This window comes from Coffea arabica, chromosome 1e (genome assembly GCF_036785885.1).
Source record: "Coffea arabica cultivar ET-39 chromosome 1e, Coffea Arabica ET-39 HiFi, whole genome shotgun sequence".
Taxonomy (NCBI): domain Eukaryota; kingdom Viridiplantae; phylum Streptophyta; class Magnoliopsida; order Gentianales; family Rubiaceae; genus Coffea; species Coffea arabica.
The window spans coordinates 42,221,353-42,236,017 of NC_092311.1; the positions used below are offsets into that span (position 1 = coordinate 42,221,353).

Genomic DNA, 14,665 nt, shown 5'->3' on the forward strand with positions numbered 1-14,665 from the left:
TTGTCTCAACCCCCACTACCTCGGAGCTAATCAATAAATTTCAACTAATCAAAATTCTCTCTTTTTGTCTCCCATAACCTACAATCAATTGAATTAATTATTATCCAAATAACAATTGTTTCTAATTATTTACACATTTATCCATTTGCTTCTTGCTCTTCCATTTTTCCCCAACATTTACGAATGTAGGATCTTTCTTCTTCCTAACCTTAAATTGGGCCAGTTATGTATACTACTCTATAAAACTAAGATCAGTTTCTTGTCTTTTCCAATTTTGTTCTAAAGTCATATATTTCATTGTGTTTCTTATAAGGGTGAAAAAGCCAAATTGGAAGAAAAGATATAAAGGTAAAATTAATGCACATTATTATGAAACTTATGTTGGATGATCATTATCACAATCATGGCCAACTTGTTCCAATTCATCTTCTTTATTTCCAATTTAATTGTATCAAAGTTGTGAAGCTTATAAATTAGAAATTTGCTGATTTAACTACTCCCTTCACTTTAGTACAACCTTCCAATGAGGTATTTTCTGTTCCACCAAATTTTCATTTGCTTGCTTTCACAGAACTCTATGTATGATTGTTTTCCACTAGCATAATTTCATTATTCATATGGAATTTTTGAAATATATAGTGAATGTTTGATCATCATTGCAGGGTTAGTAGTGAAAATACTGCATCTGCAAGGGAAATATCATTAACCGCTTTCTACTTGTGGCTTCCAACTCCAATTTATGTGTACAACCAAATAAGTTCTTTTCACATGAGGGTGTTTTTCTATTGTATTTTACCATTACAATTGAGATGTGCTATCAAAGAAGAAACAAATTTTCACATTTTCCTATAGTGTGAATCTTTCAAGAGAGTGTGAATTGCATTCTCTTTAGAGTTAAATTGTGACAATAGGTCACTTATTCCTTTCAAGAATGCTTTATGAAATAGACACCTTGAACTCCCAAAGAAGTTTTACTCATTTTTGTTTGTCCAATGCAACAAATTTGGTGCTGACATTACCGATTGCTTTAGGAGATGCAAAAGTGCAAAAATTATCCTCAATAAATTCTATGAGCTAGCTCTTAACTTCAAGTTATTAGTTTTCAATGGATTTCCATCAATATGAACTCATAAATTTATTTCCTTCTAAAAATCCTATTTTTGGATCATGTTATGTTCTCTGTTCCTATTGATCAGAACAATTATAAATTCTATGCTCCAATCCACATCAAGCTTGACGAGACCAAAAATATATTAGGCATCAACTTGCTTGGATTTTGGATTCTATGTGGACAAAAAACTTAGGGACTTCCTCAATCATAGTTAAGATAGATTGTCTAATACTTGCAAATTATTTGCGTGATACTTTTGAGCTTTCCATAATATATTTACAAGGTTGACTCTTTCCTTTCGAGTGTCAGGTTTGTCAAAATTGATGTGGATAAGATAAAACTGGCTAAGAACAAAGCTAAAGGTTAAAACTTTTTTAATCTTATAATGAGTTGTAGTATAAGGATGGGAATTATCTATTTGACATAAAAAAAAAGTTTTTGCTGTCATTTGTTATGTTGATGTTAAATAATAAAAAGTAATATATTATAGCTTCAACTTTGGATGTTTTCTTATTATGTTATTTAGTTAGTCTTTTTTGACATTTCCTTCTAGTTTCTTAATTAACGTATGTAGAAGAAATACTATGTGCATTTAGAAATTAACTTTATTTTTATGTAGAGTATAAAATAATTTGTTTATGGGTAATTCTATTTCAACTGATATGATACTTACTTTAAATACATGTTTTTTTTAACAAGTTATAGCAGCAATACATTCTATTTTCTCAATTTTATTGTATTTTGCTTAAAAATTATGTAAAACATTTTAAATAGAGGCACCTAATACCCGCGCGTTGTTCGGGCTTTCATCTTCTAGCATGAGAACATAGAAATGAGCGCAAACAATCGCATCATGAACTTGAGAAAACCATTCGCCTTCAAGTTTGCCTCCAATCTTTCAAGCATCTCATGAGTCATACCAAGCATGTCTTTTCTCTAGAAAATATTTAAACTGCCTGCTAGAAAATATTTGTTTAAAACTGCTGTGCTGATGTCCCGGCCTAATTAAGTTGTGAACCTTTCCATCATGCACACAATGAAGAGAGGGGTCAACCACTGAGCTTCAGTGGCAATAAAAAGGGACTAAATTCCTATTTGGGTGGTAAGTCGGAGATTTGAATCTCGCTTCTTTTGAAAAAATTAAAAAAAGATGATAGAACACTTCTTTAATCTAGTCAGATCTGCATATCTACTAATTTTTTACATAGTCTCTTTAGACTCCCCTTTTCTATAGAATATGATAGATGAGATTATATAAATATTATTATTGTTTAAAAAAAAAAAGAGAGGGGTCACCTGACTTTCCAAAATAAAAAAACCATTGATTTTTTTTAAAAAAATTTTCTCTCCAAGTAGTTCCACTTGACATCAGCTGTCCTCATCCAAGGGGCCCCAAAATAAAAAGAGCAAGCTAAGCAATCGACAAAACAACAGCAATACAAATGTGGAGACCATAATAGTATCATAGTCTCCTGAAATAGAAGATCAAAAATAAAATGTTTTAGGGTATAGAATTTTTTTTTATGACACCGGAGGTATCTGAGTTTTCACCCGACTAATTTTCTTGCAACTTGTGAAAGGGCACCTACATTTACTGAAAACATGATAATTACGGAACTCGAATATTGATCCATATTTTAAAAAATAACTACATGATCGATCAAGCTGCCCCGCAGGAGCTTTAGGGTACAAAAGTATTCGCCAGGCAGTAACTTGTCGGAGCACATTCTTTGACAAAGCCTAACCAAAGCAATCACATAGCAACCAAACACCCACAAAATTTGACCAGAATACTTTCGTAAAATATTTCGTTGAATATTTCGTAAAATATATTTGCAGAGTCTACACAAGTTTCACATGTGATGCAGTACAAATCTCGGGTCTATATAAGCGTGTGCTGGCTGCACTTTGCTACCACAACCAAAATCTCACCCTCAAAATTCCTTTCCTTCTCACAAAGTCTACCAACACTTTTTTTCCTTCCTACAACCCTCACTCCCATTATTCTCTTTCCTTCTCACAATGGTTAACTTGATAGCCTCTCACACTGTCAAGCCAGCAAGGCCAATCTCCACGAAAGTAATGTATTTATCTGAGTGTGATCAATGTAAACCCTTGACTCATGCAACCACCGTCCACTTTTACAAGCCAGAAAATCCAGAATTGCTAAAAGATGCCACTAGGGTTTTGAAAGACTCATTAAGCGAAGCCTTGGCAGCTTTTTATCCTCTTGCTGGACGTTTATACCAGAAAGATGGAGGCCGAGTTGAGCTGCGTTGCAATTCCATGGGTGCTTTACTTCTTGAAGCTCAATCAGAACTCAAAATCGAGGATTTTGGAGACTTTTGCCCAACTCCACAAATCCGTGCCCTGATCCCACCTATAGATTACAATAATACTCCCCTTCATGAGGTACCGCTCCTTCTAGTGCAAATCACAAAGTTTGCCTGTGGTGGTGTTTCTTTAGGCTCGGCCGTGTCACACGTCATTGTGGACGGTCAAAGCGGGTGTCATTTTGTTGCCGAATGGGCAAAGATTGCACGCGGTGAAAAATCTGATGATCAACCATACCTAGATCGTACAATTCTTCAACAATATGAAGAGTGCCCATCGTCAATAGCTCCAAAATTACAATACCCAGACTTTTACCCACTGCCCGTCCTGATAGGCCAGTCTAGCAGCTTAGAAGAGCGTAAAAAGGCTACTACCTGTGCCATGTTTCAGTTAAGTAAAGAACAAATTGAGCAGCTCAAGAACAACGTCAACAACCACCACGATTTGGTTCACAAAACTAGCAATCACCCCCCATTTAGCCGGTTTGTAGCTGTATCTGCGCATATATGGAAGTGCTTATCCAAGGCCCGTATGCACAGCCCCGACCAAGAAACGGTTCTATATGTGACTGTGGATTTTCGCAGTCGGCTTAAACCACCCTTGCCCGGAAGGTATTTTGGAAATGCTGTCTTACCTGTACCAGCAAGAGCCATTGCAGGTGATCTCCAATCGAGGCCACCAAGCTATGCTTCAAGCAAAATTAAGGAAGCAATAGACAAGGTTACAGATGAGTATGTAAGGTCATATCTTGTTTGTATGAAGGACATGCCCGAGGTATCTAGCAGTCGACATTTTCACACTGTTGGTTGTGCACAGGGGTTGTTCTTTGGAAATCCCAATTTGCTTATTACTAGTTGGGTTGGGCTGGACGTGTACAAAGTCAATTTTGGGTGGGGAGAAGCAATTTCCATGACCCCTGGGTCATTAGGTTATGATGGAAGACTCTTCCTTATTCCTGGTCCTAATGGGGATGGATCGTTGATTATCCCACTGCGCCTGCAAGTAGAACATATTAATGCTTTTAAGAAATATTTCTACGAAGATATATAATGCTGCAGACTTACAAGGTTGGTTCTAATGCTGTTTGTGTAGTTCATGGGGCTCACTGAAAAGCTTAGTCATATGTGAGTAAACATTATTAATTGCCACTAACATTTGAATTTATTTGTCGGACAGGGAACCAACGAATTGGCAGCTGCTGGAGAACAGTTTGAAGAGCTATTATTGCAGGCAAACGCGACGTGGATCTTTTCAGATATGGAAGATGGAGTAGACGGAATAAAATATTTGTCTCTTAAGGTAGTAGCAAATAAGGAGACTTTTACTCCCTGTGATAGCTAGTATGACCTTTACGATGTCCCTGGTCCGTGTTACACGTGACGGTTTCCTGTGCTGCTGACATATATACATTTAGTTTTCCATGGCACGTGTTCATGGTATCATGATATGGCACTACTTTATGTAAGATGGAAAAATGCATTTTCTTATGTATGATGGGTCCACTACTTATGTAATACAAAATCCTTGAGCATTTTAAAACCTGGAAGAATTGTCAAACCAAGTGTAATGCCACAATCATGTATGCTAACACCAGGCAGGGCTGGCCATATTTCAACCTTTATATGGCATAGTAATTATTTGGAAATTGAAGTATGTATAAACTTTCAAGTTGGCTGAAGCAATCAGCCTGACAATTTAGAAGCTATATGCATAGAGATAATTAACTTCTACAATGCATATAAAAGTGCCAAGTGATATATTAGCTGCTTAATTAACAAAAAATTCAACACTAAGTGACATTGCGACTAAATGACAGAAACAAATTAAAAAATAATTCATCTTTTTTATTTTAAGAATTTTCATATTTGTATCTATCATTTAGTAATGCCGTGATTTATAGTCGTTTTTTGTAGGTGAACTTTTAATCAATGACATCTCCTAGAGATTGGTATCTCTCCAATGCTATTTATTTGTCTAACTTAAATTTTCTACGGCACTGCAAATGAAAAATATGTGTAGTTTTAAAAATCTGACAGACAATATTCCAGTTTTCCTTATGACAGACAATATTCCAGTTATGACAGACAATGGGTTTGTTTGGATAGAGGATTATTTGCCAAAATTTATTTGCTTACATCATCATTACAATTTCTAACACACCTTTTTATCTTTCTAATTACTGCTACTAACTTGTTTACTAGTAATAGTAATCTGTTTTGGGACTAGAGAATGCTGCTCATGTCATTTTTTTTTCTTTTGCATTTTGGCCAAATCGTTTTTCTTATGACTCTTTTAACCTTTAGGAATTTTCTGGAGTTGGAGTTGGTGGACTAATTCTCGCTTCATGTCATGCCTTGGTTTTTGTGGACAACAAGCTGGTATTCTTGCGGGCATTTGGATAATTTGTATTGGTGGATATTTGGATATTTTTGGATAATTTGTATTAGTGGACATTTGGACATTTATGATTGTATTAGTGCATAATTTGTAGGCCTCAAGATCAAGAATATTGTTGTTATCATGCTCAAATTTTGTCAAAAATATGAGGACAAAAATGCTGTTTTCTTGCTTAAATTTCCAGAAATTTTCGAGCTGTTTTCGAGTTCGAACTCGAGCTCCTAACGAGCTAGAAGTCGAGCTGCCTTCGAGCTTCATGCGACCTAGAAAATCGAATGAAACTCGAGCTATTCGTGAGCCAGAATTCGAGCTAAGCTCGCGAGCCATAAACGAGTCGATCTCGAGTTTTCCTTTTCCTACATCGAGCAGAGCTCAAGCTCTATTTTTCGAGCTCGACGAGCTCGAGCAATAAGTGTAACTCGACTCGATAAATTCAAAAATCGATTCGACTCGACTCATTTGCACCTCTACTCACTACTATGGTGAAAAGGCCAACCAAACACTCACACATATTTGACCGGAAACAGTTCAAAGCCAAAGTCCATAGGACTAAACAGGTACAATGAATTGATAAAGGGTAAATCAGTAACCTACACTGACAATCCCAATTTAAGGGTTGTACATGAAGCTGAATGAATGATTTACATTGCATGCCAAAGTACTAAAAAGGCCCTTTAGGAGATGGAGGAAGAACTTCCCAAAAATGAAACCAAAAGTCCTTTTTGTTGTATATGTAGGATGAATGTGAAGATAAATCTATAGCTTACAATTGACTGAAGAACGATGCAAATATTTAAGGATTCAAGAACTAATAAACCCTTAAGACAATTCAAGAAATTATTTGTCACATCCTATGTTGTTCAAATAATGTATCTTTACTATTTCACAAAGTCGTAAACTTTTGTCGAAATTTTATTTTATTGAAAAGTTTTCAAAATAAATGAAAGGAGAAATTCCTGAAAAGAATACACTAAGTTTCTATTTAATCAAGTTGGCAACAAAATTTCTTTGAAATAAATATTGCAAATTTCTATTTACACACACACACACTCTCTCTCTCTCTGGCAATTTTTTTGGTTGGTTTTTCTCTACACATTCTGCAAAGTAAACTTTTCCCAAAATAAAAATATTGAGTGCTGCTTTCCAATCTAAAAAAAAAAAAGAAAAATCAAAATTAAAAAGTAAGTGGATTTTTTTTGGGCAACAAAAAAGTTTGAGTGAACTTGAATTAGTAGTAATACATTATCTAGCTGAAATACAAATCAAAGTTCTTGATTATTCAATCAAGCTCATTCAAAATTGGTTTGTCAACTAATGCTGTTGGACGTGAGCTTGAATTAGTAGTAATTAAGATTTCAAAATTGATTTGACACTGATGAAACTTGAAATTCATCTATAAGGAATTTAAGTTACTAGAAGTTGACTTCCTAAAAAGTTTGAGACTCAAACAATTATCAAGTCAAATGTAAATCAAAATTCTATACTTGTTAAAATAAACAAACATGCCAACTAGCTCATTTTGATTAGTTTTGTTTACATGCCTAGTACCTTAGGACCAAAACATCAAAAATTACACTTGCTCCTATTATGAGGTTCCATTAAAACCATACACAAACAAACCAGTTTTTACTTGAATTTTTCTCCTTGTTGAACTTCTAAGTACATAATTGAGCGAAATACGTCTTGGTGGATTAAATAAGGGGCACAAGTATCGTGGTTTTGTAATGACCGAAAGAGACACAGGAAAAGGTCTTGCTTTTTGCGTCTAATGAGATGAATTGGTTCTTGAATATTTCGTTGAACATTTTTCTTTAGTAATTTCTTGTGAGTGTGGTAAGATATTTACTATAATTGCAACAACCAAAATACTTTTTGTAAAATATATTAGCAGAGTCTTCACAATTTTCGTGTGATATACTATAAATCTCAAGTCTATATAAGAGCATCTTCAACCGCGTGAAATAAGCGGTGTAATGTCTGACAGCTTAAGATTTGGTGGCCGTATAAGCCATTGGAAAAATTTTGCCCAGCAAACTAGCCGTTTTCAACGTTCATTTTTTTTGCAATTGTGGAGTCCACTTTTTCCAACGTTCATTTGAGGTATCACGTATTTGTTTAATGTTCTGCATAATTATTTTTCAAAAAATAACAATATATTATTTTTGAGAGATAGAAAAAGATATATTATTCAAACTTAGATATTAATAATATTATTTGTAGAAAATAAAAAATTCAAAAGGTAAAAAATTTAATGAAATTTAATACTTTATTTTTTAAACATAACAAAATTATTTTTAAAAATTACTTTATTTATTTATGGGATATGAGTTATGTATTATTAAAATAAATATTTGATTTAATTGTGGATTCATGCTATTACACCTTGTGGAGTGTAATCCATTGTGAGTAAAAATGTAATAAAAAAAAAGAAAATGAAATGCTGATGTGACATATGGATTATACTCTAAAGAATGTAAACCATTGCGGATGACCTAAGCCTACGCTGGCGACACTTTGCTACCACAGCCAAAATCTCACCTTCAAAATTTTCCTTCCTTCTCACAAAGTCTCCCAGTTGCCATACTTTTTTCCTTCTTACAATTCTCACACCCATTATTCTCTTTCCTTCTCACAATGGTTAACTTGATAGCCTCTCACATTGTCAAACCAGCAAAACCAATCCCCACGAAAGTGATGTTTTTATCCGAGTGTGATCAACGTGTAGCCGTGACTCATGCAACTGTCGTCCATTTTTACAGGCCAGAAAGTCCAGAATTGCTAAATGATGCCACTGAGGTTTTGAAAGACTCGCTAAGCGAAGCATTGGTGGCGTTTTATCCGCTTGCTGGACGTTTATACCCGAAAGATGGGGGCCGAGTTGAGCTGCATTGCAATTCCATGGGAGCTTTACTTGTTGAAGCTCAATCTGAACTCAAAATCCAGGATTTCGGAGACTTCTGTCCAGCGCCACAAATCCGTGCCCTGATCCCACCTATAGATAACAATAATACTCCCCTTCATGAGGCGCCGCTCCTTCTAGCGCAAATCACAAAGTTTGCTTGTGGTGGTGCTTCTATAGGCTTGGCCGTGTCACACGTCATTGCGGACGGCCAAAGCGGGTGTCATTTTCTTTCCGAATGGGCAAAGATTGCACGTGGTGAAAAATCTGATGATCAACCATTCCTAGATCGAACAATTTTTCAGAAATATGAAGACGATCATCCATCATCAACGGCTCCAAAATTACAGTACTCGGACTTTTTCCCACTACCCGTCCTGATAGGCCAGTCTACCAGCTTGGAAGAGCGTAAAATGGCTAGCATCTGTGTCATGCTTAAATTAAGTAAAGACCAAATTGAGCAGATCAAGAACAAGGCCAACTACCAAGATTTGATGATTCACAAAACTAACAATCAAAGCCCCTTTAGCCGGTTTGTAGCTGTATCTGCACATATATGGAAGTGCTTATCCAAGGCCCGTATGCACAACCCTGACCAAGAAACGGTTCTTGTTATAACAGATGCAGCGGAACAGAAGAACAAACAAGAATAGACAGGAACAACTTGGGGGAAATCAGATTTTATTAGGGTTGTAATCGGAATAGTTTACAGACTAAAATAAGGTGTATATATATACAACCAAACAGACTGAACCCAAAATAGTCCCAAAACAAGACCCAAAATAAAACAGACACGGTAACTAATATATACCGTCCGTACAGCTCAGCGGGGGTTGAAGATCTAATTCAAGGCATCTCAACAATCTCCACCTTGACTTGAATCTTTCCCAAAAAATGTAACAGACGCACTAATGAAGTGCCAGAAGTACTTAGAGAATTATCTCTAAGTACCATCAGAATGCCCATAAGGGCCATCAGAAACTTAGGACATTTAGCAAATCCAAACAATGTTTGAATTTGCTATGAGGGACCGGCTTGGTGAACATATCAGCAGGATTGTCAGCAGTGCCAATTTTCTTCACCTTGATCCTTGTCTCAGATCTCAAGAAATGATATCGGACATCAATGTGTTTAGTCCTCTCATGATGAACTTGATCCTTGGCTAAACATATTGCGCTGAGACTATCACAATATATATTAGCCTGATCCTGATGTAGGCCAAGATCTCCAACCAGCCCCTTTAACCAAATTCCCTCTTTAGCAGCCTCCGTCAGTGCCATATACTCTGCCTCAGTAGTGGACAGAGTCACTGTAGGTTGTAGAGTTGCTTTCCAACTAACTACAGAATACCCAAGAGTGAAAACATAACCAGTCATCGACCTCCTACTATCAACATCTCCAGCATAATCAGAATCTAAATAGCCTGTAACCAAACACTCTGTATCACCTCCATAGATGAGACCAACATCAGATGTACCCCTCAAGTACCGAAAAATTCGCTTCACTGCCAGCCAGTGCTCCTTCCCAGATTAGCCATAAATCTGCTAACAACACTGACTGCATGTGCCAGATCAGGTCTAGTGCAGACCATGGCATACATCAAACTACCCACTGCACTAGAATAGGGAACCTTAGCCATATACTCCATCTCAGCTTCTGACTGTGGTGCAAGTGTAACTGATAGTTGAGTATTCGTTGCACTCGGAGTATTCAAGGGTTTTGCTGTAGACATGCCAAATCTGGATAGTACCTTCTCAATATAGCTCTTCTGTGATAAGAAAAGCTTTTTCTGACTTCTATCCCTGAAAATCTCCATTCCCAAAATTTTCTGTGCTGCACCCAAGTCTTTCATCTCAAACTCTGCACTGAGAAGACTTTTCAACTTCTGTATATCAGCTTTATTCCTCGCAGCTATGAGCATATCATCTACATACGGAATCAAATAGATCATCGAACCATCTTCAAGTTTGTTGTGATATACACAACAATCATACTGACTTCTGTTGTAACCTAGCTCAATCATGTAGCCGTCAAATTTTTTGTACCACTGTCTTGGGGACTGCTTTAATCCATACAAAGATTTCTTCAACTTGCATACATAATCTTCTTTTCCCGGAACATGAAATCATCTGGCTGAGTCATATAAATCTCTTCATCTAACTCTCCATGTAGGAAAGCTGTCTTCACGTCTAGCTGCTCAAGTTCTAAGTCCTGATGTGCAACCATTGCTAGTAGCACCCTGATAGAAGTGTGTCTGACCACTGGTGAGAAAATCTCATTGTAGTCTACTCCTTCTCTTTGAGTGAACCCTCTTGCAACAACACGTGCTTTATACTTGATGCCCTCAGCTGGAGAAATTCCTTCCTTCCTTTTAAAGACCCATTTGCAAGTCACAACCTTTCTCTCTGCTGGCCGTTTGACCAATTCCCAAGTGCCATTCTTGTGTAACGACTCCATTTCATCACCCATTGCAGCAAACCATTGAGCTGACTCACTGCCTGAAATAGCTTTTCTATAGGTAGAGGGTTCGGGAGAATCCACCTCCTCAGCAACCTGAAATGCATAACCTACAAAATCCCGATACCTGCTGGGAGCTTGTACTCCCACTCTCCTTGCACGATCATAAGCAATACCATGCTGCTGAGTTTCTGACGCAGTATGGGATATAGGTGTCAACCTTTCTGCTGATGTAGGTTCTGGAGACTCTACTTCTGCAGGAGGTTCAGTTTCACAGGATAGCTGTTGATAATCACTAAATTGCTGTTGTGATTCAAAACCATTCTGAATGATTTTTAGCTCCACCTATTTATCAACACCTGCACTTTCTTCATCACCTGCACTTTCTTCAACAACAGCCTTCACAGAAGGGTTAAGTATAGAGTTTTCATCAAAAATTACACTTCTACTAAGTATAACTTTCCTTTCTGAGGGTGACCAGATTCTATACCCTTTAACCCCATCTCCATATCCCAGAAACACTCCCTTTTTAGCCCTTGGTTCTAGTTTACCCTCACTGACATGATAATACGCAGTACAACCAAAAGCCTTCAAATTTGAGTAAGTAGGGGACATACCAGACCACACTTCATAAGGTATCTTGCAGTCTATACCTGTATGAGGTGCACGATTGATCAAGAAGCAGGCCGTGCTCACTGCTTCAGCCCAGAACCTCCTTGGCAAACCAGCATTGAAGAGCATACATCGTGCTCTCTCTAGAAGTGTCTGATTCATGCGTTCCGCTACACCATTTTGTTGTGGTGTGTGTCGAACTGTGTGATGCCGGGCAATTCCTTCATCTTTGCAGAACTCATCGAACTCCTTTGAACAGAATTCCAGACCATTATCAGTTCTCAGCCTTTTGATCTTCTTTCCAGTTTGATTCTCCACTAAGGCCTTCCACTGCTTGAAATTCTTGAAAGCTTCACCTTTTTCCTTTATAACGATTACCCAAGTCATCCTTGAATAATCATCAATTATGGATAAAAAATACCGACAGCCTCCCAAGGACTCAACTCGTGAAGGACCCCAACAGTCAGAATGGATGTAATCCAGTGTGCCTTTTGTCCTGTGAATTGCCTTCCCAAACTTTCTGCGATGTAATTTACCGAAAGTACAATGTTCACAGAATCCAAGATCAGTGACCTTGTGGCCTTCTAGAAGATCACGTTTAGACAGAATCTGCATCCCTCTTTCGCTCATATGACCAAGCCTAATGTGCCACAACTTGGTCATATCAGACCTGCGATCTTCAGAAGATGCAACAGCAGCAGCAGCAGCAGCAGAACCTGTTAGCGTAGAACCTTGTAAGATGTACAGGGTGCCATGCTTAACTCCTTTGAGAACCACTAATGAACCTTTACTGATGCACAACTCTCCACTTCCTCCGCTGAACCTGAAACCCTTACTGTCAAGAGTACTAAGTGATATCAGATTCTTCGTCATTTTAGGGACGTGCCTGACTTCGTTCAGTGTGACAATTTTTCCAGTATGTGTCCTGATTTTAATCGAACCGATTCCAACAGCCTTACATACAGCGCTATTAGCCATCACGACATTTCTGCCATCTATCTGCTCATATGTTGTAAACCATTCCCTATTTGGACATATGCGATAGGATGCCCCAGAATCAAGAACCCACACATCAGAGTGATGTGTTGGTTCGTTTGCAATTAGGGCCAGGTCTTCTTCTGAATTTTCAGCTTCCTTTTCTGCAACTGAAGCTGAAGCGTGTTGTTTTTCCTGCTGTTTCTTCTTCTTGGGACAATCAGATTTCCAATGACCCATTTCCTTGCAATAGTTACAGACATCATCCGGCTTGGGACCTTTAGAGAACTGCTTCTTATTTCCGGACTTCTTTTTTCCCAATTTTCCTTTACCACTACTGACAACTAATCCAGCAGCCTGATTATCTGTAACATTACCAGCCGTCTTATGGCGCAACTCTCTACTATGCAGTGCTGATCTTACTTCTTCTAAAGTCACTGTATCTTTACCGCCAATAAAAGACTGAACAAAATTCTCATACGATAACGGTAGAGACACTAACAGAATCAACGCAGCATCCTCATCCTCAATTTTAACATCAATATTACGCAATTCAAGAAGAATTGTATTTAATTGATCTAAATGTTCTCGAAGAGGAGTACCTTCCTGCATACGCAGACCGAACAGATGTTGCTTTAGGAGCAACTTGTTGGTTAAAGACTTCGTCATATAGAGACTTTCGAGTTTAACCCACAAACCCGCAGCAGTTTCTTCACCGGCGACCTCAGTGATGACATCATCTGCCAGACACAGCATGATTGTCGAGTGAGTCTTTTCCTCCAGACTCATCGACTCTTCATCAACGGAATCCGATTTCTTCTTCGTCAGCGGACTCCACAGGCCCTGCTGCTTTAACAGAGCCCGCATCTTGATCTGCCATAAACTGAAACTATTTCTCCCGGTGAACTTGTCGATCTTGATGTTCAAAGCAGACATGTTGTTGCGTGATCCGAGCCCTAGGACAAACCTAGAGCTCTGATACCAGTTTGTTATAACAGATGCAACGGAACAGAAGAACAAACAAGAATAGACAGGAACAACTTGGGGGAAATCAGATTTTATTAGGGTTGTAATCGGAATAGTTTACAAACTAAAATAAGGTGTATATATATACAACCAAACAGACTGGACCCAAAATAGACCCAAAACAAGATCCAAAATAAAACAGACACGGTAACTAATATATACCGTCCGTACAGCTCAGCGGGGGTTGAAGATCTAATTCAAGGCATCTCAACAGTTCTATATGCGAGTGTTGATTTTCGCAATCGGCTTAAACCACCCTTGCCCGGAAGGTACTTTGGAAATGCTGTCTTACCTGTACCAGCAAGAGCCATTGTCGGTGACCTCCAATCGAGGCCACTAAGCTATGCTTCAAGCAAAATTAAGGAAGCAATAGAGAATGTTACAGATGAGTATGTAAGGTCATATCTTGTTTGTATGAAGAACATTCCGGAGGTATCTAGCAGTCGTCAGTTTCACACCGTTGGTTATCCGCAGTGGTTGTTCTTAGGAAATCCCAATTTGCTCGTTACAAGTTTGGTTGGTCTGGGCTTGTACAAAGCCCATTTTGGGTGGGGAAATGAAATTTTCATGACCCCTGGGTCAGTAGGTTATGACGGAAGACTCTTCATTATTCCTAGTCCTAATGGAGATGGATCGTTCTTTATACCATTGCGCCTACAAGCAGAACATATTAATGCTTTTAAGAAGCATTTCTATGAAGATATTTGTAATTTGTGTAGTTTCATGGGGCTCAGTAAAAAGCTTAGTCATATGTAATGTAAGATTTAGGTGCCACGAACATTTGAATTTATTTGTTGGACAGGGAACCTACAAATTGGCAGCTGGTAGAGAACAGTTCAAATTGTTGGACGTGG

At 37.8% G+C, this 14,665-nt stretch overlaps 3 protein-coding genes across 3 annotated transcripts; all 3 read left to right on the forward strand.

Annotated features, from left to right (window-relative positions):
* The first annotated feature begins 3,049 nt into the window (after positions 1–3,049).
* On the forward strand, positions 3,050–5,002 carry LOC113741373 (hydroxycinnamoyl-CoA:piscidic acid hydroxycinnamoyltransferase-like). The gene is made up of 2 exons (XM_072056382.1): positions 3,050–4,512; positions 4,622–5,002. Exon 1 carries the CDS (start codon positions 3,134–3,136, stop codon positions 4,493–4,495), a length of 1,362 nt encoding a protein of 453 aa, XP_071912483.1. The 5' UTR covers positions 3,050–3,133; the 3' UTR covers positions 4,496–4,512; positions 4,622–5,002.
* A 3,474-nt stretch (positions 5,003–8,476) lies between these two features.
* On the forward strand, positions 8,477–9,394 carry LOC140017672 (hydroxycinnamoyl-CoA:piscidic acid hydroxycinnamoyltransferase-like). Its single transcript, XM_072071493.1, has one exon. The coding sequence runs from the start codon at positions 8,477–8,479 to the stop codon at positions 9,392–9,394; it is 918 nt and encodes a 305-aa protein (XP_071927594.1).
* Positions 9,395–13,783: 4,389 nt separating this feature from the next.
* LOC140017718 (hydroxycinnamoyl-CoA:piscidic acid hydroxycinnamoyltransferase-like) lies at positions 13,784–14,567 on the forward strand. Its single transcript, XM_072071494.1, has 2 exons — positions 13,784–13,854; positions 13,985–14,567. The coding sequence occupies exons 1-2, from the start codon at positions 13,784–13,786 to the stop codon at positions 14,565–14,567; spliced, it is 654 nt and encodes a 217-aa protein (XP_071927595.1).
* The last annotated feature ends 98 nt before the right edge of the window (positions 14,568–14,665 follow it).

What these genes read in the sequence shown, in the direction of transcription:
- LOC113741373 (XM_072056382.1), top strand. Translation starts at nt 3,134, where the DNA reads ATGGTTAACTTGATAGCCTCTCACACTGTCAAGCCAGCAAGGCCAATC.
- LOC140017672 (XM_072071493.1), top strand. Translation starts at nt 8,477, where the DNA reads ATGGTTAACTTGATAGCCTCTCACATTGTCAAACCAGCAAAACCAATC.
- LOC140017718 (XM_072071494.1), top strand. Translation starts at nt 13,784, where the DNA reads ATGCAACGGAACAGAAGAACAAACAAGAATAGACAGGAACAACTTGGG. An exon ending in AATCAGATTTTATTAGGGTT is followed by an intron (nt 13,855 to 13,984) that starts GTAATCGGAATA and finishes CCGTCCGTACAG; the next exon opens with CTCAGCGGGGGTTGAAGATC.